This window comes from Acyrthosiphon pisum, chromosome A1 (genome assembly GCF_005508785.2).
Source record: "Acyrthosiphon pisum isolate AL4f chromosome A1, pea_aphid_22Mar2018_4r6ur, whole genome shotgun sequence".
In the NCBI taxonomy this organism is placed as follows: Eukaryota; Metazoa; Arthropoda; class Insecta; order Hemiptera; family Aphididae; genus Acyrthosiphon; species Acyrthosiphon pisum.
Window position 1 is genome coordinate 5,525,811 of NC_042494.1, and position 27,280 is coordinate 5,553,090.

General features: G+C 26.0%; 1 protein-coding gene across 1 annotated transcript in view; it reads right to left on the reverse strand.

Annotated features, from left to right (window-relative positions):
* Positions 1 to 27,280, reverse strand: part of LOC100166138 (zwei Ig domain protein zig-8) — a 238,148-nt gene that overhangs the window by 182,901 nt on the left and 27,967 nt on the right. Inside the window, exon 2 of the mRNA XM_029486554.1 lies at positions 26,293 to 26,373. Coding sequence (XP_029342414.1) covers positions 26,293 to 26,373 — 81 coding nt within the window. The remainder of the gene's footprint in view (positions 1 to 26,292; positions 26,374 to 27,280) is intronic.

The following is a 27,280-nucleotide window of genomic DNA, read 5'->3' on the forward strand; positions in this document are numbered from 1 at the left end:
TTTATAAAAACGATGAAATTTTCGAAACATTTAAATTAATTGTTAATTATTGCTTATTTATATGTACCAAGAACCAATTAACATTGTTCTACGGTAAGTTGGTATTGACCCTAAAGTTAATAACAATTATGATGTATGATATCAAACAATATAATATATACTAATAATAACTAACAAATTCAATGATTTGACAAAAATTAATTCACCTACTGTATTGCAAATAGTAAATTAAATTTCCAAAGTTATAAATATTGGATGACAGACCGTCTTCGGCTTGAATCATTTTTTAAATACAATAATTTATCATTGGATTTCGAGTAAATCACATACATTACAGTGAATTACTCAATTTTGTACCCTCGACACCTACTTTACATCTGAGTGGTTACCTACTTTACCCCTTTTTTTAAAAAACATATTGTGATTTTACCACAGAACGTTGTTTCGACTGAAATCATTTTAATTATGTAAAGTAAAATATTGCATACAACTTTGTAACGTTATAATTTGTATCCTGAAAACCCACCATGCTATCCAAACGCCCGAAACACATATGCAAATGCATATTTTATAGGGCTTGAGACCCTAATTATTATTCATTACCGTTCTGAACATATACTTATCTGCAGTATCTCTCAAGTTCCGTCCTTCTCTACGGCGCAGGTCCGTACACAATTTTCGTCCGTTTCCATCTGTTCTGCAAACCTTTATTAATTCACTATTTTATACCGGTTGACGATGTGCTGGATTTTGTTTTTGTCCATTAATCTGCGGACCACAGTGGAACCAACAGCCAAAAACAACGTCTGCGATGTGCTGCACTCCCGGTTCGGTCATGAACTCGTCAACCGTATATTACACGTCTCCGCGGGAATACAACATTGTGTCGATCAATTACGTCCGTTGTTTAACTACCTACTTCTTGTCCGACCAGGTACCTGATTTGGTGGTGGCCCAACACCATGGTGGAAACGGATTGATCGCCGAAAATTAATCGTTACTTACACGTATATATTAAAGTACCTACGTCCGTTTGACAGCGGCGCTGACGTCGTGGCACCGTGCGAATTGTATATACAAAATCTCATATCCAAAGAGAAATCGGATTTTTAGATATTTTCCACTCTCGTGTAGTCGTGTGGATTACATTTATTACAATACATATACTGGTCGGCGGATTAAAAGCGTTTAGGCAATAGGTAAGCAAAAAGAAAGGTATATATGCACAAGTTGTATAATGCCACTGACGATATTGTATTATTATATAATGGGATTTTTTTCAATTTTATCTCGAAACCCGTATTAACGTGTATTGTTGAATAAAACTTAAAATTAAACGTGAAAACGATTATTGGGATATATCTTTTTTCGGAAAAACATTGTTCGATATTGGAATGTATGGTAATAATTTGAATCCTTTGTTGTGGTGAATTACGCTATGACGATAATAATATATTATGTAAGGGGAAATTGAATTTATTGCTCCCACGAGTAAAAAAATAAATAAATTGCATTAAAAAGATCACAGATATCCTTTTTATATGAATTGTTCATTAAAAAAATATATATATACATATATGTATTATATAAATCGAAATAAAACCCGTTAAATAGTATAACATTTGTTTTTTTTTTACCAGAAAAAGAAAAATTGGAATACATTTACATGTATAATATATTTTTTCATATCACATGCAATGTGCAATATGATATCAATGATCATATACATTTTAAATTATTCACAATAAGCTATTGTGTTGTCACAAAATGTATGTATTACTATTTAATTGGTTTACACGATATTCACGAACGTACATTTTTAGAAGAGTAATATTGGTAATATTATAATATGTTCATTTTTAATATTAAAAATTAAATTTAACACATTTCATAAATATTGTACGTTTGTTATAAAAGATTGTATGTTTTTGCAGGATATACACATGTACATATTATATAGTTAAAAGTTTAAACCAGTATATTATATAAAATAAATGGTGTACTAATTCCTATTTTTAAATGTATTAAAATACATTCATTGTGCTTTGAATAACAATTATTTTTCAATGGATTTTTACAGCTTATTTCGACTGCTCGAGCTTACAAAATATCATCAGATTATTTCAATCTGCATGTAATTTAAATAAAATATAGTAGTATGGTTTCTGTGTATAATATTCGTGCTGTTCTTTATTATAGGGACTATTCTATATTATTTTCCAGGAATCAATCGCAGAAGTTCTAAAGATAAGTAAGTAAGCAATTTTTTATAAGTAACACAAAAAAATGTAACAGAATTAATTCTTTGAATTATATTTGTAATGGATTATGGTTATTGACATCACACTAACGTTCATAAGTCTAATCCGTAAAACATATTCATTTTTTTTTTATTGTTGTTCAAATTCAACTTTTTTGCTGGGTTGTTAATTTACTTGTATCGCATTGTTGCTTAATAATATGAAATTACTGTGAACTTTAAAAAAAAAAACAAGTTTTCAAGTGGTGAGGTATTTCAAATGGACAATTTATTATACTGTAACTTCATATTCATACAATTCAATTATAATCTCAAATTCACTTTTGTCATAAATGGATGTGGTTTCAACTTTTAAAATAAAAATCGGATTTGCTGTGAAATTTTAATAAGTATAATAAGAATTATAAAAAAGTTTTTGTTTTGGTTTGCTAAATATAAAAAAAAAATAATGAACAAAATATAAAGAATACAAAATTATTAAATTATTGTTCCTATTAAGTACTGCAGTTATAAAATTCTATATTAATTGTACCTACTATCTGAAAATAAAAATGTAAATTCTTACAAACAATTTTCCCACAAAATGAATGTTTATTTTAAAAAAATTTACAAGAACTCAATTCAAGGAAATGCAATATAGATACTTTGGACCTAATGAACGACTTTTTGCCTATATACTTCTATTAACTATTCGTAAACGTTTGATTGAAATCTGTTAACAAAAGTGTTCTACTTTAAAATATTATTGATACATTATATTATGGTCTTTTTTCATAAACTATATAGTTTTAAACCCTAAAATTTAAATTTACTCTATACTGGTACTTATTTTGATTTAATCAGTTATGTCTTATGTAGTTATGTGGAATATTATCTATTTCAATCAAAGTTTGTTTGAAACAAATTTAAAGATAAAACCCATATCGAATAACAATAAATGTATAGTTATATTACAAAATTAAGTATTGCATTAGTTAATATTCAGTAAGCCAATTACTAACTTTCTATATAATTAATAATTTTACCACAAAATACTCTTGTTCTTTTATTTTTTTAAATAAAAATGTTGAACTTCATAAATACACCTCTTGAATACAAATTTACCTAAACTACAGTAAAAATTAAATGAAATATGCATATCTATATAATGTTAAAAGCATCATAATATTATGTGCTCTTTAGCATTTCTGAATAATATGTTCATTGTGTGAGTAGAGAAATACTGAAAATCATCAAAATCATAAGATCATAAGAATCCTAAACATAAACAGTTGGTAAATTTGAATATTATGAATTAAAATAGTATAGGTAAATCGAACAATAGCTAGTATTTGAAAATTTGCTTACTACTAAAAAGTTCTAATACGAGAATAAGTGTGCCCAGCTCTTGAGTGTGTTGCAATTATCTTATAATATAAAATGTAAAATAATGATTTTAACTTCATGAACTAAAAATAGTTATAGAAAGTGATGATAAGATTGCTAAACTTCTTAATTTCATTGTACTATACTTTAAACTTAGGTAAATTAACGAGGTAAATCTACTCAAAGTTCAAAGTTCGAAGTATAAAATATTACATACAAACTTCATTTCCAATCAATTTATACTTGGAACATTTGGAGAACTTTTCCAGTCCGAAAATATTCCGAAAAAGAGTTTTTATTTGTGTCTGTCATCACATTTTGGGAAAAAATGCTTAGATATTCTTCAACAGCATCTTTTCTGATAGTGAAGTGAATTTAGTTGATAATTTTGGAGTCAAAAGTAAAAATGTTTCAGTAGTTAACAAAAATGCCGGGAAAACCAAATCTTTCACGCATTTTAATTGGTTTTTGGTGTAACTCTAAAACAAATTACAGTAGATACATGATACATGTAAATACATTTTTACTGAATTTTTATATTAGCATTTTCTTTACACCATACAATTTTCAAAATACCTATTTTGATTTGTTTTGACCTGTTTACGGACGTTTTCAGTTGCCAATTTTTATAGTTTTTTTCTGCAAATATTAATACAATTTTATTCGTTGGATCCAAAAGCGCAAACATTTAATACAATGCTCTCGATATATTGTTACAATAGCAATGAAAAAATATCAAAAAAATATATGCAAACACTTTTTTTTTAATATAAATATCAAGTTTGAATTTCGACAAAATTTATTAAGATGAAAATTGAAAAATGATTTTCTTTTTAAACATTTATAAAAGGTTCCACTTTTTAGCTAAGGATTGAAAATTTAAATCAAGATTTAACGTTAGTAGGTTGTTGAGTTATTCTTTAACCACCATAAAATCTAAAAAAAGTATAAAACACAGTTTTTTTTTATAGTTATTTTATGTCAAATATCGACGAAATTAGATATTCAAGCGAAGAAGAATGACTTTAGGTTTGTGTTATATTTTAAAAATATTATTCGTAGGGACATACAACTTCTAAAGTATATTATTATATATATATACAATATCGACTCTGAGTGGAGATGGTTTTTCAGCCTTGGGAATTTTATTTTATATTTATATTGTTATTATTAATACAGTAAGTACCTGGTTAAGTTGAATTATTAATATGATGATAAACAAATATTAAAGGCTGATAAACCGTCTCCGCTCAGAATCCATATTCGATATTCGTATACAATTATATTATATCATCGAATTCGAATTTAACACCATCCATTACAGTCATACAATTGTAACCTATTGTATAGCAGAGTGACACTCACTTACCCGATTTTTTTTTTTTAATTTCATGATTATTTTAAAATACCGAAAATTATCAATTATTTTGACCTCCCAAAGGTATAGCCTTGCTACAAAAAACCTCTATCACAGTTGATATTTGGAGTATTTTTCTACTAGAAAATTTGTCTTTGACACAAATATAATATCAATTAAAAAATAAAAACGCACATCATTGTAAAATCGTATCATTTGTAGCTCCACTAAGAATCTATTACGAAAATCGGTTAAAATTTCAATATTATTATTAAATTAATACTTTGGTAACTTTAACTACACAAAAAGTTAGATCATCTTCACTAAGAATCGATTTCCATCGTTTTCAATTATTATTATGATTGAATCCCAATTTAACACATCAAATACTGCGCCTAATCAATGACCTGCTACAGGTTCTCTCAACTCCTACAACTATACAGCTGAGCTACCTACTACTAACCCATTTTTACTTTTTCCCCTCAAAAGTAGATCTTACTGTATCAAAATTTGTATCGAAATATGAGAGGATAAAGTTGAAAGTTGAAGAATTTTTATTGCTCCAAAAGATATTGGAGAAAGATACACAAAAAACACATAATCGTAAAATCAATATACTATATTGATCGCTTCACTCAGAATCGAAAAGTACAATGGAAGTTTTCAAGCAATTATATACGTTATACTCGTCATATTAACAGTTGATAACGATGTTTTAAAATTATTTATTTTAAAAACACCGGTATAAGGGTTTTCTTTCTGAGCTTGAAAATTTTATTGGACCATAACAGACATCCATGCATATATTTACGAGCTCAAAGTACAATAAACATAATATAATCTCTGATCGATTAGTTTTACACATGAATAGATTTGTGCATATTAAAAACGGTTAAAGGTAAAAAAAGTAATTCATTGCTGTTACTTTTTTCTGTTTAGCTTTGAACGAAAAGTTTTACGTGCCAGTAAAGCATTACGGGCCATAATGAAACAACTTAAATAAAAACCGATTAAAAATGTATAAAATAAATGTGTGTTGACTAACCAAGATATTTAAATTTTTTCAAAAATTACTGTAAAGTACTAGAGTAAATAAAATTAACTTCAAAATTGTTCTTAACATTTAAGTCTTAAACTCAAATTATTCAATTAAAAAAAATATATATATATACATATACATTATAGTTAATACATGCATATATATTATATTATATTAGGTATATGTAAGTTGACTGTTGAATGACCATTATGTGTAGTTATTCGAAATACATTTAAACATGTTTTTCATATATTGTGTAATTAAACAATTTTATGGAGTTATAATAATATTATGTACATACGGTAAAGATTCAAGGTTACTTAAAACTTAAATATAACCTAACCACTAAAGGGTAGTTAATTTTTCATTAAATGTATATTTTTGTATAATTATAAGTTATAATATTTTATTTAATTCGCCATTAAAATTCAGTCCAGTTTTAACGGTCAACATGCGTGGTCGCGTGTTGCTGATTGCTCTGTTATCTATTTAAACTTCATTCGGGTCGGTAATTTATGTTTTAGTTGAACAATGCCAGATAAAACTGTTCCTCCCATAACAATTATTAATAGGAGCTTTGTAGTGCACAGAGTAAAATGGCAACGAAAATAACTTTGAGAACTACCAACATGTCGCTGATGGTAAACGACATTAATAATCTCAACTTTCCTCTCCTCTAAATTGGACGAAAAAAAATGAAAGACAAATATATTTATTGTATAATACTGATATACACTCCTTAAAAAAAAAAAAAAAATTCTAATGTACATTCAACTTATATTTTACCTTATTGAAACTCAAATTAAGTAAAAATCATGTGAAGCATATTATGCTATAAATGTATTAACTTAAATTGTTCTTAAATTACAATGCCTTCAATCCAACATTATATTAATACCGACCGTTGAACGGGTTTTGTTAGTGTTCATTATTTTTCATTATGTTCACATCATACCAGTATAAACTGTGCAGCGGAATATAGTTTTAACGATGAATCATTTTTTTTTTTTGGAATGGACGTGAGATTAGTTTTCACTGGACTGATAATTTGTACGTCATAGTATTACCGTTATGCGCACACATAAATTGCAATATTTAGAAAATGTCTAAAACCCTATACCCAAACTAGTACATACAAATCGGATCATCTGACATAATATAACTTTTGGGTATTGAGTAAAATGTTTTCTCTAATATTAGGTTGAAAATTTAACGTATCGTGTAATAGAATCGTGTACTAAATGTTATTGCCAAATTGTTGTCTAACTCTCTTTTCAAATACATTTCATCTACGTTTAATGATATTTAATATTTTGATGTTAATTTTGTTATTTAAATTATGATTTTATACATTTCAGTATTTTATCATAAATATAATGGAATAAGAGTAGGAAAGATTAAATTCAATTTGTATTATGCTATCCAAAATTTTAATGGTCATTACATATTATTTTTACATATAAATATATATTCACATGTATTATTAATTTATTATAATTTAAGTAATTAAGTTAATTGTTACTAATGATAAGACATTAAAATATATTATTTAATATTATACATTTATACAGATATTATATTCCCGTATGAATTCCTAAGATACCATACACCAGGGGATTTCATTTTAAGTTTTTAATTGATATATTTTTTTTTAAATGTAATAGGTACTTATACAATTATTTTTATTTATTGGAAGTATATATATATTCTTTTTTACGAATTTTGTTAACATTTTATATTTTCATAACTATTACATTTTGAACATATTTATTTTTATAACCAGTTATTTCTAAATTATTATTATTTTTAATGTCTTCATTTCAGAGGTTTTAATAATTAAAAATTGTTTTATACATGTAATATATAACAGCAGGTACCTACTAAAATTATTAACTTTTACACGTAAATATTATGTATTTTTGTACGCATGAATAAAATATTGTTGTTCAATTAAAACTTATTTTGATGTTAGAAGTTTTTGTTATACCTAATGTTTTTGTTTTCGATTTTTATATTTTAAAAAGGTCTTCTTTAATCTTTTGTAAGTTAATGCTTGATGGGAAGTGATTCTATTTACCTAATAATATAATTTTTATACAGTAGAAAATTATAAACGTGAACAGTACACACGTATTATTTAAATTTTTTCTATTATAATATAGGTCCCACATTATAAAATTAAATTAAACTTTAAATCCGAAAACAACGAGCTAGAAACTACGTAAAAAACATAATATTATAATTTATTCATAAACTATAACCATTATTTTTTTTCTATAATAAAATATTATTTAATATATAAAATATAAATTTTTTTTCATAATAAAAATAATAATTTATTCTAAAATCTAAACCAATCTAATGCAATGGCATAAGTTTATTTTTAAATTTTAGATTTACAAATGTCTGCAGAATATTATGATTATCGATAATCATGCACTGCATATCTCTATGTTAAAACAATTTATCTCCTAAACAAACTCTTCAGAGTATTTAGTACTAACAAAATTATGTTTAGTTAATTTATTCTGATTTAGAGACAATATAAAAATTGATTAAGTGTCATGTTTTTATAAATATATTTCCTCTAATATTTACCTAATATTAAAAGGTCAAAAGAGTTTTATTCGTATTTAAAAATAAAAAATACTAGTTTTCTTCTCAAAATTCGGATAATTTCGTCATACTGGAAGTTTTATTATTTTTCGAAAACTAAGGCCACTTTAATGGTTCCACATATGGTAATGGGCATATCATAATGTTTAATTAAACATTATTCTTTCACCGTCAACTATATTAAAACCAAATATCTTTATTTAATTATTTCATAATACGTTTCTCATTTTAAATATAATATTGTAGTAATAGATAATTAATACGTAAGTTTACCATTAATGATTTATTAATAACATGCATATTGGTATACTACATAATATTTATAATCATTAAATAAGCCATTATTATTTATTTGAATATTAAACTATTTAATGTGAAAATCGAAATAGTTTTATATAGTTATTAATTTACATTTGCAGTTTTAAATCAATTACAATTGATCTTTTTTTGTAATGAAAGTCAAACAGTCGCCATATACCTGTGTAATGTATAATAAAATGTCGTAGGTAACGATGTCTTAATTTATATTATTATAACAATAAGTGTTATAATATACTATATTACTTAATATCGTATAAATGTAGAATACATAAAATGCAAAGTTCACTAAGCACAGTCATTAATTAATGATTTTTTGATCGATTGATAAGTTTAATAGGTTAAAGTAACTTCATAACGTATGATATACCTTTAAACACTCTATAATGGATACCAGAGCACCCGTAGGTACTAGGTACCTGCTTAAGCCTCGATAACATGATATATTTATCCCATATGATTCTACACGATTTTTTATATTATACTTTATGTTTGAATAGGTTTACAAGATATATTACAGCGTTCTGTAGTTATTTGTTAGCGTTATTCAAAACATATTAAGTTGTACCAAATGCGACCACAACAAACTCTTAAAATATTCATATTAAAATATAATATACGTAGTAAATTATACGTAAGAATTCACATTTTTGAATCTCGACTAAGCGAGAAAACAGTTATTCTAAAGTATATACTTCGAATATTTTACCATTTAAAATGTGCATTCTGTCTCGATAAACCACCGTCGTTTGGCCACGATGTACGAGTCAAATTTCATGTCATGCATCGTTGTGCTCAAGTATCGAGAATCACGAGTAAGCAATTGAACTTTAGTTGAATTTTTCATGCAATAATTTTGACAAAAGGAATAGCACAATATTTTATATGCACATAATACTACCACATAATACCACTACAAGCGAATAGACAACACATTTTTGATGTATGATTTATTGGTTTGGTGGTACAAATAACGAGTTCAATATAAATATATTTTACGGTTTGTGCGTTTAAACTTCGAGGTGAAATATTGGAGAGAAAATATACATATATTATTATAAACGAGCATTCTGGCAAATACTTAAAAAAAAAACCAAATAAATAAATGTTGTTGATCTAATATTGTAATAAAAAACTTATTGCGTCAAATATATGTTTATTTATGACGAATAGTCAAATAACCGATAATAATAAATAACATAATTATATTGAAAATTGTATGTTGCAATAAATAAATCATGTGGTTCTCGATAAACAATGTTTTAATATAATCACTCACTTAACATATTTAAACAAACGGTTTTAAAATAAAATATTATACGTTTTTTGAGATGTATATTGTATACTAAATAAAGTTGATTTTACAATTTAAGATAAATTACGATATAAATTAGTGGGTATTCCTATTTGTTGTGTGATATAAAATATACATTTAAGTTAGTCGGAAATCGTGTTGTTACTTTAAATACTAAACATTATGACGATGAATATAATAATTTATTCCCCGTGATCAAATTATTACAAAAATAAAATAAATTAAAATAGTACCTACATATATCGATATTTAACTAAATTAACAGTCATATTAGCAATATTTAATTTACGCGATTTTGCTGATTAATAAAATACAGTTTGATAACTTTTATAGGCATGGGCGCAAATAGGGGGGGCTTTAGGGGCTAAGCCTTCCCAAAAATGTCCATAGCCCCCCAAACATTTCCTACATTTTGTCTTAAGCTTATTCAATATTATCAAAATAAGGCTTTAGCCCCCAAATCCCAAACGCTATTTGCGCCTATGTTTATAGGTATATAGTGCATATCGATGAAAGATAAATCCAATTTTAATCAATAATATTAACTATATATTCAACAAAATAGGAATAACAATTTTTAGTTGCTATTTATATCGCTTTGTTCTCATAAATATATTGTTATTATTCTGAATTTGTATTATTGAAATCCTAAGTGGACCATAGCGTAAGTACCCACCTACTACACATTTTGAACATAACGCGTTTATTGGTCAATTTTACATACCACTAAAATGATAAAATTGATAAATAACTATTTTTGACATCATAAATAAATGATCACTTGCGTTTCTTTCTAACCAATTGAACTAATTTCTAAATTATAGAACGCATTACATGATATAAAAAAGCATATAAGTAAAAGTGTAATAATAAAATATTATTAATTAAACAATCGCCAGTAATGAGAAACATGTTCTGTAATATTTTAAAAATTATTACAATTTATATTGTAAAAGAAAATACAAGAAAATATAAAATAAATTATGTATTTTGTACATTTGCGTTAACTAGTTATTTCCGGATATGCCCCCTCCTCCATAAACACTTATTTATATATTTATTTATCTATATATTTTGTATTTACTAAACTTTCACTGTTCTCTGTGGATATTATAGCTCAAACATTTTTAAACTAATATATTATTTATAGGCATTATATTGTAATGTATAAGCAACAACATTTAATATTTTATTGTGTTTACAATTCCTGAGCTGTATCATATTGGAATATTACTTATTATTAGTACCTACCTACTATTTGTATTCGATGAATTTCAATAATTAACTATAGAGAAATATAAAATATATTTTTTTCTCTTTAACTTAAAAAAAATATTTTAAAAAGTTGTTTTTGACATTCTATTTTAATATTTATTATATGTGAAGTTCATGTAAATATAACAAGTATAAGTAGAATACCAATCTATGTATTATTTGTACGTATAGAGAAAGGCTTGTGTTATCATTTTAAATTTTAAATATAGCGTACAAAACTTTAATTCTGAGCAAAGCTGATTTACTGATCAATAAATCACTGTAATATGTTAAACAACTTAAAAAAATGAAAAAATGTTGACTTTAAGATTTTTGATATTTATAGAAATTGTTAAAAAGTGTGCTATATACAATATGTAACATATAAGATTACACGAATAAAGATTGATTATATTACTTAAAATAGGTTTTATGTGTATCATACAATTAAATCAATATATACATATATATTAGATTCATTACTGATTAAGCAATATTTTAACTGTATGAATATTATTTTTAAATATATGTTGACTGTTATTCTTTTTTAATTTATATTTTCACATTTTGGTTCTGAAGAGGAGGAATTATCAATTAATAATATATGCAACATTATTTATAGCAGTATAATATATTAATATGTATATAAGATATACCGAATTCTTTTGTAGTTCTTTTTTTCTAAATTATACACAACGAATGATTTAGGATTCTAAATATGTTATTGGAATTTTTAATAGTGAATTAATATAATATAAAAGTCATGTGTCCAATACCCGGTCACTGTATCACATTTTAAGTTTATTTCCATGATTTCAGTTGGTACTAAGATAAATATTAGTTTTTCATTCTCGATGTCAATAGTAATATTTTAGTTTAAAATTAAAGAAAACTTAAATCATGGCAAATATTTTCAATTCTTCGAATGTCGTCAATGTTGGTTCATAAAATAATGGGTTTATTATTATTTTTATTTTTGATAAATATGAAATAAATTATAAACCTTTTTTTATTATTTCAAATGAACTATCAGCATATGGTTGTACGGTTGAACGGATATAATAAATTATAACTTATATATTTTTATTTTATTTAACCTAAATTGATTGAAAATCTAAAATGTACAAAAAAAGTAAAATAATATAGAATTTCAAATTTTGAGACTCCCATAGGTATGTTATCTTTAACACTATAGACCTTAAGCAATGTTAACTAAATTGTTACTTTTCGTTAGGTATTAAATACATATTTGCGTCCATGCATCTTCTATGATAAACAATTTATTTTATTTTAATTTTTTGATTCCTCGCGTGTCATTTATCCTATTTTACTTATTTTTTTGACTTATTGGCAGAAGTGCCTTATATATATTTATTTTTTATACAATCCTATTTGAACCAAGTTAACCGGATAACTTACTATTCCGTGTTTTACTAGCCACTCATGGTAAATCGAATAAAGTGTATAAGAGGGATTTATGTCAATAACCATTTCACAACGTCTTAAGACCTCCTATATTATACGTGAAAAAAAAGTTAGGGTCGTTTGATATTCTGTGGTTTATGAACCTTGGGATATTTTACGGGAATCTCATTGGTACATTTGAAGGGATTGAAATCTAAAAATCGTTATATTATATTTATATTGTAAGAAAATAGACAACAACCAATAAAACTTATGCAATGTTAATCAGTACATATTATTTAAAACTACTTTTATATAATAAAAAAATATATTTCAAAGTTGACCACTTACAAATGTATTGTACTCAGTTGTTCAACTTCAATCTAGCATTTCTGAACAAAATGCGTCATGCTCATGATTTTTAATGTGCTTTGATCACTTTCTTAGTGCTTTTCGTGAATTCTATAGGAAGGGGTCCGTGCAAGAACCAGACAGCTCTGTTTTTATCAAAAATCAGTTTTTCATAGAACATCATTCATGGAAGAAATACCTATATATTTAGGTATCATAATCAGGAAATCAATTTATTATTCCCAAAGAAATTACAACATTTATTATTTTCCGCCGATAGTGGTAAATGAGATAACGAAATTTATTTTGTTATCCTGAACAATTGATAAAAATATGGAGCTGCTGGTTCTTGCACTGACCCCCTTCAATTTATTATTTTTATTAGCCAAAATGTGTTGAAAATCTACAAAAAAAAAAAAAAATAACTATAAGACCTGTTATATTTATCCGTTGGAATAATTATCGATACTATACATGAATAATTATTTTTCAATTTTTAAATAATTTTATGATGAACAATTTGTGTTCCAACGATCACGCAAAATCTGCTTAGTTGGATTCCGAATCAACTATTATTAATTTACAACTATTTAATTATCACACAGAAGTATTTGAAAATATAAACTGTTCCAAATTATCCAGCCACAAAAAAATAAGTAATACAAATTAATAACTTATTAATAAATTATACAATTTTCTGGGTGAACAATGACAATTGAGAATTTAAATACGCATAAAACTACCATGAGTTAAGATAGTATTATTTTATTTATAGAATAATACATTTACTTTCATAAATTCGAAAAAACAATTATAAAAACCATTTACAATATTATGTAAGTTTAATTAAATATAATTTTAGTATAAATAATAATAGATAGGTAGCATATTTTTATTTAACGTTTATTCAACACGAATAATTTTCAAATAGTTACCTATTAAACTTCGATTAGGTAATGTAAATTCTTACATTTAACTAGGTATAATACGATTTCACTATTATGAACATATTTTTTTATTTATAAAAGAATTTGAACGAACATATTATAATAATGCTGAACAAAACTAAATAATTGAAACTATGTATAAATAGGTAGATACATACTTAGTTTAATCATTTTAAATCTCAAATGTTTCAGGAAGAGCAGTTTACTGGTTATGTTACCAAAACTGTAAATATATTTACATGTTTCTTAATTAAGTTAACAAACATTTTTGGAAATTATTTAATTAATGTTAAAAAGATGTCTTAAAACTTACACATGGATTCTATTTTCCACTTAATTGTACAAGTACCTCCAAATATATTTTATGTTTCATTGTTTTTTTTAAGTGTAACAAATATATATTAATTAGTTGAATGTTACGTATGTAACAATACGTTATTTATTTAAATATTAAATACCCTTTAGAAATGAATACGAGTTGTTCATTATTATAATTATTATTATTATTATGATTAATTATTTTTAATTTATTTTTATCAGAAACGTAAATAAATTTAACATTTCTCAAGTTATAAATCTAATATCTAAATTGAAAAATAATTATAATTGGGCACAAGTTAAATAATATTTCAAATCTATTACGCGAAAGTGTACTGTTTTACGTACCGTAATTTATTCATAAAATTGTATTTTATTTTTTTACATCTTATAACTAATAAGTTTAAAAAAATCTACATAAAAATCGTAGAATAGAAAATAATAAAATATTGTATTCAAGATAGTTTGTAATCTCCTTATCTTATTTTATGTAAGACTATTAGATAAATGTTAATGTATTGTACCCAGTAAATTAATAAAATACCAACAAAAAATAGGGGAAAGTAAGTAACTGCTATGCTATAGGTGTTGAGTGTACTTTGTCAGTCGTCATTGAGTAAGTCATTGCAATGTATGGATTACATTTCAATTCAATGATGAATTATTGCATATGAAAATCGATTCTGAGCAGTGAGCGAAGACGGTTTATCAGCTTATATTACAGCTGGTATATATTTTTGTGATATATTTATATTGTTATTATATCACTATTAATAACATGGTAGGTTGAATTAATATTTTGCAAAAATACCTTCTGCATTTATTATATTTTAAAAATGTAGAATAAATTCTAGTAAAATAACTTGAAAATGTAATACAAGGTACCTCATAATATTATGTAGTTCATACTGAAACAAAAAAATCTACAATATAAAAACAATATTTTAACACAAAAATATAAATGTCTTTACTTTAAAATATATTTATAATAATACTTAATTAATAAAAATACAAAATTGTTTGTTAAGATTTTAGTCAAATTTTACCGTGTGAATTCATTAAAGCAAAATGTACTATTGGTTGGAAATATAATGTTTTGATTCAACTCAAAATTTAAAAACCATATTTTAGTAGTCACAACAAAAAACATTTGAACACTTTTGTCAACATAATTTAACTAAACAAATTTTTATCTATTTATAATACATTTTGTGACATTTATACCTCAATAATAACATAAAATCTCTCCTGAAAAATATGTAAAATATAATTAATTATAATGCATTTTGCATTTTACATTATTGCTCAGCCTATTATAAAGATTATTATATTTATGTATTCTTTCACTTCGTAATACTAATAATGTTCTTAAGATTTTCTGATGACATTTATAAGCAATTTTATAATACTATAACGTCAATCATGAATATTAATAATTTTATATCCATAATTAAAAAGCTTATCACTTCTTGTGGGATGCATTAAAAAAAATGTATTTATTATTTTGTTTGATCAAACCATGGTTAAATTTCAAATATATTTTACATTATTAGATGTTATTACAATGTTATTGATTATTTACGTTTTTATTTTTTATAATCATATATTTGAAATTGGTCCAATATCATTAGTTTCCGACTGCAATTTTTTTTTATTCATCTTTATTTATGAATTATTCATTCGTATATTTGGATATTCTCCTTAAATTTAAATAAGATATCAATATATTTTAAAACTAAAGAAGTTTTTAATTTTAATATTCAAAATCAATGTTTAAAATGGTAAATAACTCAAATAATATACCTTCTATATCTTGCAGCAAAAAAAAATCAAGGAAGTCACTCTGTTGTATACATAGAAGTAAGTATCGATTGTACAATATTATCATCAATTAGTAGGCTACTATAACGTATGTGTTAAATTATGATTTAATATGGTAAATTATTGTATGCGAATAATGATTCTGAGCGGATACAGCATGTATATCTTTAAAGATATTGTAGTATATTTATTTATTTTATTTTATCCATCGAAAAAAGAATACTTGGCCCTACCGAGTCTCTCATATGGTGTCCTAGAAAAGTATATGCTTAAACCAATTATTGCCCACAACAAATCACATATATTGTATTATTATAGTTATTTTAATATTATTTCATAATCAATATTACTACCTACGTGCAGTCTTGTAAAGTATTCGAATTATTGTATTTAAATACTTTTTAAATATATTTTTAACAAAATGTAAATACTTGTACCAAAATACCATGAAGTCTGTTTTATTAATTTTAATTTATTATTTACAACAGAAAATTTACAACAGTAAAAATAATATTATTTTCGTTGAAAACTAATATTATGTTTTTGTATAGTAAAAGTAGGTACCGAATATTTAAAATTTAAAAAATACCGCATCACATTTTATATGGTTTCTGTATAGGAATTTTTTAAGAAAACTGAAAATCTAATAATTTAAAAATTAATAATCGTTATTTTATTTTTAAAATGTTTGAATAACATTAATTTTGGTAGTAGATACTAGTTGGTTGCAATCGATTAACGAGATAATCATACGACTTACTTAACGCGACTGAGAAGAAAATGCGTTGTGGAGTAATGTTTTTTTAGAAATCAAAGTCTTTTAATATTATGTAATATGTCATTTGGTACTCTACAATCCTAATATTAAAAATAATAATCATTATAAACGTTGTGTTACTACCATTCGTGGTCTCGTGGACGATAATATAGAACTCAGCGACGTATTAAATATCAACACTCATTGTATCAAAGTAATATAATGTCTAGAATAAGTTTTTGATACAAAAAAAGCACAAAGTCTAAAAGTTTTCTGCGATCATCAACTCGGTCATGATAATCCCACTCTGAATGTAACGAAGAACGAGACACATCGCGTGTTTGGTGTGAAATTGTGTTTTGTAAGGTGCCTAGCTCTACCTTATTATTTTGTCTTTTTAATTTGTTTGTGTTTGTTTTTTTTATACATGTATTTTGAGTTCTATGTTTAGCAAGTTTTAATATATAATATATATTAAATATGTATGTTTTAATTTAATGGACTTGATAATTAATAGAGTTTCATAAAATATTGAAGTCGATCATTTTACAGTAAGTTTTGGTTTTTATTGTATCACACACAAGGCACAATGATGTAAGGGTTTTTGTGTCTTGAACGTTTATCTGAAGGTGTGTCTCACATAATAGATCTTCATGCCAATAATATTATGTTTTCGTATTTTTTTAACGAAATATAAAATTAAATGTTGTATATTGATTAAACAGTTTCCATAAAAATGCAAAGCCATCGTATACGTTTAGATGAAAGTTGTGTCAACAAAACATAAAACACAATGATTATAATATAGACAATTTGTAAATAGTTTTAAGTTTATATGTATTCTATTTACTCAAATTTATTTATAAATGTATACTTTTAATTTAATTTTTGATTTTGTATAGCCAATAGGTAGATTTTCTTAACATCAATTCATTAACATAGTACTCACCAAGCACGTATATAATTTGTTCACTTGAAATATTATTGTTTTTTTTTCTTTTAGATTGTTTACCTAGTGTTATTAATGGGTTAAATTCAAGAGTACGTCATTAATAATCCATTATATATGAGAGAGGAAAAAATGAATTTATGAAACGACCTTGGTGGTTTTTTGGAACAACATTTTGCACTTTATTAACGTGCATAGGTACGGAAGTGGCAGTAATGATCAAAGAGTTAAAATTCCACAGAATTTAAATTAAAAATAAAATGCCAACCATTTACTAGCATTCTAATGGGGCTTATAGTTTTTTTCAACTATTTTTCTTGTGGTTTTTCCGATTTTTATTCTTTTTTTTTTATCTCATATATTGCCTATGGAACAATACGCCACCTCCTTTATGGTATAACCTTTATTTCCCTCGACCATTTATCATTGGTGCGACGGGCTTGAAATGAAAACGGTTCAAAAATAACGATACTCTTCTATTCCGGCTTGCATGTAAATTTATATACATGATGTATGTAAAAGAAAAAAAACATCTTGAGATTCAAGCTCTATAACAACAATCCAAGATTCAGCTGAATGTTTTTCAGCATAAACAAAATGTGTTTGATCGAGGTGTGGTGTAAGGACGGCTAAAATCCCTTTTCGATGTATATGTATCGAAGAAAGGACTAATACTTGTTAGCCAACAAAAATCCGAATCCGGTAGCCTTATATTATTTTACCTTCAAAATCTAAATGCTCACAACACATAAGATGCATACAACAATATGATGTTCTATCTAACACATTTTTTTCGCAAGTGTAGTAAGTTCACAAACTACTATTCTGTTACCGTATCAAGTAAAATATAAAGTTCAGTTTGAAACTGTTTTCACTCTTTTTTTTTTTTTTTGATTAAATCTTTTGAGGTTCGACTAAAACGTCATTTTATAAATAACCACTAGGTTTAACATGTATGACAAAATTGTTTTGATAATAAAATACTTGGTAAAATGGGTTTGTGAAAAAAATGGCTCTATAGTCTATATTATAAATTATAATTATAGTATATTTATTTTGTCAATAGCCACGGAACATTTTTAAACTTGTTCAGAGCACACAATTCACATTTATACATATTTACTCGATGTCTGATGTATTTATTTCTTTAAGCCAGATTTGTTTGAAAACTGAAACATTTAACTCTACGCGAGCGTATATCATAGTAAGATGTTAAGCTACATATAATATTATCGTATAACAACAACAACAAAAACAACAATAATAATAATATCATCAGGACGTATTAATAAACGTACGTTTCACACAGCTACTATATAATAATATGTCATGCCCATGGAGGTATATGATATTATTTATGTCGACGAACCGTTCGAACTTTTACCAACTTTTAATTTTAACTTTTTACGTGGGCGTAGTAATTAACTAGACGATTCCATGCGCGTTGAATATGTATAATAATTTATAACGTCGCTGCCGGAACAATGCAGTATAACAAGACAATTGACGGTGTGAAAAATCAATATATGGTGAGTCGTATAGTGTCATACGGCGTATATTGTGTTATATGAACCACACATTATAATATTATATAATGTATATACAGGGTGGAGGAAGTGTCTCATATTCTCGTGGATATAATGATGCGTCTAATCGAAGACACGACTTTTATCTTTAATAATATTATGGTGATCAGACAAAATAATTACAACATTTAGAAATGCGTTATCTTTTCTAACCATAAACAATTTAAAATGTCGTTATAGTCAATCCAATAATGTAAAATACGTTAAAATACAAATAGCACAATCACGTAGATACTTTACACATATTTTCTTATACAATTATCAATGGCATTTAAATAAATCAGAATATCCCAACTGCCATCAATATTTTTTAATTTTAGATTTTGAGCGGAGCGATGACATTTGAATTTTTCATCGAACTATGTTTTTTTTAAATTTATATTCTAAAATTTAAGATTTAAAAATGTAATACTACGACACTCTTTATAATTTTGTATACCTTTATCAAAAAAAAAAAAAAATGTCTACAAGAAAGTCAAATTACATTTTTATGAACATTCATATTTTTACAGCATTGGATATTCATTCGATTTCTCATATAACGATTTTCTTATTTTGTTGTATTTCAAAACTAATACCTGTAGATACATGAAGATTTGAGTTGCATAAACAACAAAATGTTTAAATTTTGATTTTCCATACTATTTTCTACTTTTTTCAGCTAATAACGGACAATCTCAAATTTAAATTGTTTAGTTTTTTTTCCTATAAATATCAATAAAATGTTATTTGTCCGGCCAAAAGCGTGAAAATGTAATACAAGGCTATAGATATAATTGTTACAATAACAGTTGAAAAATATTAAAAATACATATGCACAATTTTTTTTTTATAAATATATTTAAACTTGTAATTTTGACAAATTTATCAAATGGAAAATTTACGAATTATTCAGTAGTTAAAAATGTATAAAATCTTCAATTTTTATATCTAAGGATTGAGAGTTCCTAGATAAGAAGAGAAGGTTCCGCGTAAATAGGTTATTTTATTTAAATTACTTTATTCACAATAATATCATCAAACATACTTAATAATATTATAGGCTGACTGACCGTCTTTACTCAGAATTGTTTTTCTTATAAAATTATATTATATCAATGCATTAAAATTTAATACAATCCATAACAGTTACCCACTTGTAATCTACTGCACAGTAGAGAGACACTCACTTGCCACCTTTTTTTTGATCTGTGGTGTGGTACTGTGGTCTAATGGTATTTCACACCGTGCAAATTTGTCATGCTAACTGAATTTTTGCTATTAATGTGCAAATTGTTGGATGTTTGTGATTTAGGTACTTAAATATTATAAGTATCAATATTAAACCAATTGTATTGATATTAGTGAATGTGTATGCGTGCGTTAATTCATGAGCTGAGATTGGCGAGCTTTGATGATTTTATATTTATTTATATTTTTTTCTTACCTTTCAACAAAGTTTTTTTTATTAGAAAACAAGAATATACACAATAGGTAATATTGGGAGGGGGGGTACAAGTATACAGGACTGGTCAGCGTGATAGAAAGGGGGTCCAATGACCCTACTTCATAATTCTAGGTTGTTTTTTTTTTAAATTTGTTTTTAAATGGTAAGGATGTCCCAGGTAAATTTCGTTTAAGGCGGTGGGGTGGGTTATCAGGAAGAGTAAGAGAGTAGAGGTATGAGATCAGAGGATTTGTATGATTGAATGTGTTTTTATGAAATGATTTATAATAGTGGGCGGCTATAGTATATGAATGGTTGGGATTTTGAGGTCAGAGTGGATAGAGAGATTGCTGACATACCAGGGGACTTTAGTAATGATGTGAATATAAATTGTCTGGAAAGATTGGAATATTTTTATATTTGATGTTTTGGCAGTAAACAAAAAGTTATACTTAGGTATATTTATAGCTCAACAATTGTTAATTATAATTATATTATATTATAGCTATTATTAATGTGTTTTTGTTTGAACATCTTTTCCGTGGATATTTTAGTTATGTCCAGTTCACTCACACCCAATTCGCTGACATGAAGTTTTCCAACCAAAAAAAAAAAAAACTTTTTAATGGTTTTGCTAAAAATCTGTAATTCGCCAACAACGCTGATATAATGGGCTACATGCATCTTGACATAATTCTAGCGACATTTTTTAACTTATCTTATCGTGAAGTTACTATTAAAAGATAATGGACATCGGTCAATATATTTTTATATATAGGTATTAGGCACCTATATATAAATTAATAAATAACTGAAAAGTACAATATGGTATTAAAATAAAAATTTTGATTTTAGTTTGCAGTCATATTTTACTGCGTAAACTTGAAGACTATAGTAATTACGTTAACGTGGTCCCATAACGAATAACATACATATTATAACTATTATGAACCACATAATCATATTATTATTATATTACATTATACTTGTTTTTATTATATCAGATATTTTTCATGAATGTATATAAAAAATGTTATTAAAATTACGTGAATACTGATTCTTGGCGAATTGGGTTTTGGTAAACTGGGTGCTGGTGAACTGGGTGTCGATAAACTGGGAAACCACCGATATTTTGTACTTGGATATTTTGATCTAGATTTGTTACATAATACATATAGATACTTTTTCACTGGCATAATAAATTTATCCGCCGATTGGAAAAGATACGAGATACGTTTTCAGTTTAAAAATATTTCTATGTTTTTTTGTATGATTACCTGAAAGGTTTTAACAATTAGTTTTATAAAATGGTAATCACCAATCCAGATTTTTTGCATATAAATAATATTTGAATCAGAGTTTTAAAAATACAAACAATAATATTTGGGCGATTGCCCACATTAACTTTTTATTAAAATTATAATATTACATTTTGTATTCCATGATAATAAGGTAGGTAACCTATGTGTGCAGTAGTTGTAAACTATCTATATGAAATGAAACTTTTAATGATCATAATATACTTTGTTGTATTAATAATGTTTCATTTGCATAATTATATCTGATAAGACATTAAAACAAGGTTATATATTTTACTACAATTATTGATCGATTAGTTTTGCTAGTATGTTGTGTATAATTGTAAAAGTATCTTTTATATCTTTTCCGACCCTGTACGTATATATATATACATAATATTACTATATAAGTATAGTGGTAGGTAAATCATTATGGTGCCTCTGCGGTAAGCTCATATTCCGACGAGCGAGAAAAAATATATAGGTAGGTACTACAATATTATAATAAATAATAATAAACAACGGTCCGCCGTTTTCATTAATGTCAAATTTAATAGTATATACCAACTCATCGTAGGTATACCTACCACCACCGCTGTAACACCCATGTGCGCGGGTCCGTGTAACTTTGTCCGTGTACGACTACGCTAAGAGTGGGTGTAAAGTTTGTCGGCGTGAAAACTTTTGTCACGCGAACACGCGTGACGACGTGGCCGCAGAAAGCGAAATTAAATCATCGCCACACCTCGTTATAATATTATAGTCGGCTCAAAAAATGCCCTTTTGGCGAAAATTCCATAAACTCGTCGGTCGGTCGTTTACGTGGCACTTAACGAAATTAAAATCCTTCGCGGGCCAACTCCTGCAGTGGTGCATATATATATATATATATATATAGCTGCAGCTGCGGTGCACTACGACAGAGAAAAATAATAACTTTTAAATGTTATTGGCAAAAATTATAGTCGGGTAATAAAACTATTTTTTAGTAAAAAGTAATTAATACATTTAGCAGGACGTGTAAAAACAACATTTTATCCAAATTCTGTAATAATATAATCTGTATGACCTATAATATAGTAGGTGCTATAATTCACTATTTGTTTTAGTCAAAGTTTGCTACATTACAGACCAGTTCAATAAACGAGTTGAATATCGTACTAAAGTTTATAGTTGGCATAACGGGAAAGTGGAAAATATTGTTAATTGTTTTATTTTTAACCCAAGTTCGTGCGACTTGCTTACGCAATCAGTCATTCATGCAAAGGTGGGCATTAACTTGTTAAAAAGTTAAAGTTAAGTTAAAAAGTTAATTTTTTTTTAACTTTTTAACTTAACTAGTTAGTTTTTTTGGTTTTTAACTTATTAACTTATTCAGTTAAATGTTGTAACTTAACTTAACTTTTTAAAGTTAATTATCATTATTGTACAGTTAAGTTAATTACATTTTTTTTATCATGTGTGAAACCAAGAGACAAAACTTATTCATTCGATTTTGGTAATTTATTTTTCTAATAATATATTATCATCAATTCATAATAATCAAATTATATTATAATCTATATTATATAGGTACTACAGTAAAGAGTAATAATTAGTATACTATCCATTGTATGGACTGGCTATTTTCACGAATTCTATTATTGAATGATCTACTCGGTATTGAATAATTCGATTTTTGTTTTATCTAACTCCCGAATTCCTAAAAACAGGTTTAAAACCAAATATCATAGTTTTTAAATGGAAATCATTATATCAATAACATATACCTACTGGTTTCTGGTAAATACGCCAATAATTCCAATGGACAAAACAAAAAGTCGTCCTGAGTATATTTATAAATTATAATTTATATTGCCGTATTCGTTATAAATACAAGCAAACGTATGAGATTAGAAAATAACATTATCGAAATAAATATGGAAACAATTTTTGATAGGTATTATACTATTATCATTATTCATTGATTTTATTTTAATAATAGACTATTATGGTACTAAATATAATAAGTCTAACTAGGATAGAAGACTTACAGTAAAATGTATACTACTACTAATAGGTAATTCATATCTTCTCTAGACTCTAATAAGTTTAGTATAATTTAGAGTTTATAAATTAACCTATACTTAACTAATATGTTTCTGCTAACAGTGAAATATAATAATAATTTTAAGTTTTATGTTTTCACAGTGCTAAGCGTCTTGGTAAATGTCCATACAAATCAAAATACTAGGGCAATTGATGAATTATGAATATTATGACTTAAAAAAAAAAAATTAACTTTTTTTTAACTGAGTTAAGTTAATTTTATTGTCCATCTTAACTTTTAACTTAACTGAAGGTAATTTAATTGAATTAACTTAACTTTCCACAGTTAATTATTTTCATTAACTTGCCCACCATTGCATCCATGCACCTATATCTCTAATACAATCTACCATATTACCAGATTTATATAACTGTGTCAATATTTATACTATTAATGTAGGTACCTCAAACGACAATATTATATAAAAATGTGTTTGTAATGATTTAAATTAAATAAGTGTCCAGACGTTAGTAGGTACAGTGTAGATATTATTGATGCATGGAATACTGGAGAGTTAAGGTTAAACGCATGTATGATAGTGGGTTTACATTATTTTAGACAGGTACATTGTTACACTACTAACAATAAAATATAGACTAATTTGACTATGGTACTATTTATATCCACTATAGGCCTATATTTATATCAACTTGATAATTATTATTTACAATCATGAATTTATTAAAATGTCAGACCCGTTTTAGTTTACTAGATATCTTAGCTTATATTTAATACTGGCGATTTTGTTCCTGGAAAATTATAGGTATAATACTTATGACTTTATGTATTATTATTCTTAAGCAAATAATTCGAAATATTTTTCATAAATGGATTATAGATAAAATGATACTATTTTACTGTTTGATTCTGGAAAACCGTAAACTTTGCGTACATGTCTAAAACTTTAACATCACCACATAGTACATAGCCCACATACAAAATCAGGCACTATAATTATATTATCTTCAATATGATACGAAATGAAACATGAAAAATTGAAAGATGATGCTAATGTTATTATTTCTGCAAAAATACTTCGTATATAGGTGCTCTGCTCTGAAATAGCAATAATTGCAGTTGTGTCATAGATTAATATCCCCTGATCATAATAGTTTTATTGTTATACGATTATTATACAATGTAGATGTGTTTATACCCTTAGATAGTTACAAATATGAATATAATAATACTACCGTTAATTTGTTTGAATAAAAAGTTTAACTTAATATTGTATTTTTACCCTGCAGGATGAATATTAAAGCTACAAATTACAATCGTAAAAACATGAGTTGTCATTGTTAATGCAAATAAGGTCAATAAAATGATGCCATGCTTAGGTTTGATCGTGGATGTTTTGTGATTACAAAAAGCGTCCATTTAGAATTTGTGGTATGTATCAAATTATAATATATTAATATATTGATGAATATTTGCAAGCTTTAGTAATATCGTTTAAACAAATAATTGTATTAAGTGTATTTATCTCTTTTTTTTCGTGGCATCGACGACGCTGCCGGAACTACTTAAGCGTTACATCGATAATTAATATGTATTTATCTGATCCAATTAGATTTTCCTATTTCCTATTCAATCTGTTAACATATCTGGACTTACAATTTGTATATTATATTATTATCTACTACATACCTATTTATAATTATTATTTTAAGTACCTATACAATTATACTTGGGTATAATAACCTTATTACTTATAATAACTAAGGTAATACTTAGCTTTATTTTTTTTCTGATATAATATCAACATTAACTTGCTATAATTAATTATTAGTAGGTAGCGATAATAGTCATTGCAGTTACTTACTCGGGTCGAGTTGGTTCGTCATGCCCCCGCCGACCGATGCATGGCGACTGTGCCGTCTGTCTGAGGCCCATAAATCGGGAACTGAAAAAAAAAAAATCGAATAAACTCACGAGCCAAACGAAAATGATAATAATATATTATATTATTTTATACACGAAGGATACGTAAGTCGTATCGTGATATATAGACTTGTATGTTGTCGTAAATACGAAGTTCGTGCAATAACGCGTTTCCGGCTGATCGTGATATTCGACATTTAAAACTTGTCTCGTGTGTATACAGCGAAAATGTAATAATATTATACAACGCATCGAAAACTGATTATATGTATAGGTTCTACTATTGTGCTCCGTCAATGTATGGGTACTCGATTTACCCTATCAACGTTTCAGAAACGGAGTTGTGTGCCATTCGAATGATAACAATAATGAATTGATTTGTGTTTCACCATCGTCTTGTCAATAAACAATAATTATAACGTTTGTAATGATGTCTAATTGCATGCAACTGTCTGTCACTTTGAACTAGCCGCTAGTGAACAAATGTAAATTGACTTGTGTAATAATTTTCACTGAATTGATTTCAATGTCTTCTACTTGTATAAATGTGTTTAAAATATTTTAAAAGAACTTATATTATGTGCCTTATAATTAGTGATGATTTATCGTTATTTTAATATAATATGTATATTACAGAATAGTTTGAGAGTTTGAGTTTAGTAAAATAAGATGACATAAGGATGTTTAATTGTGTAAGGTTTCCAATTTAAAAAACAATATTCTTGATATTTTACATTATTTATACTGTAGTTATAAATCATTATATTATTATAGGTACCTAATATTATTTTATATCTACTGTTCATATATTTTGTGAATAGGAAATATCATCGACATACGCGTGGTTTTCGAATTTAATATGGTAATCTTAAATTATTTGTATATTCAAAAAATAGGTTGAAAAATGATTTGGTTTTAAAATACTGTAA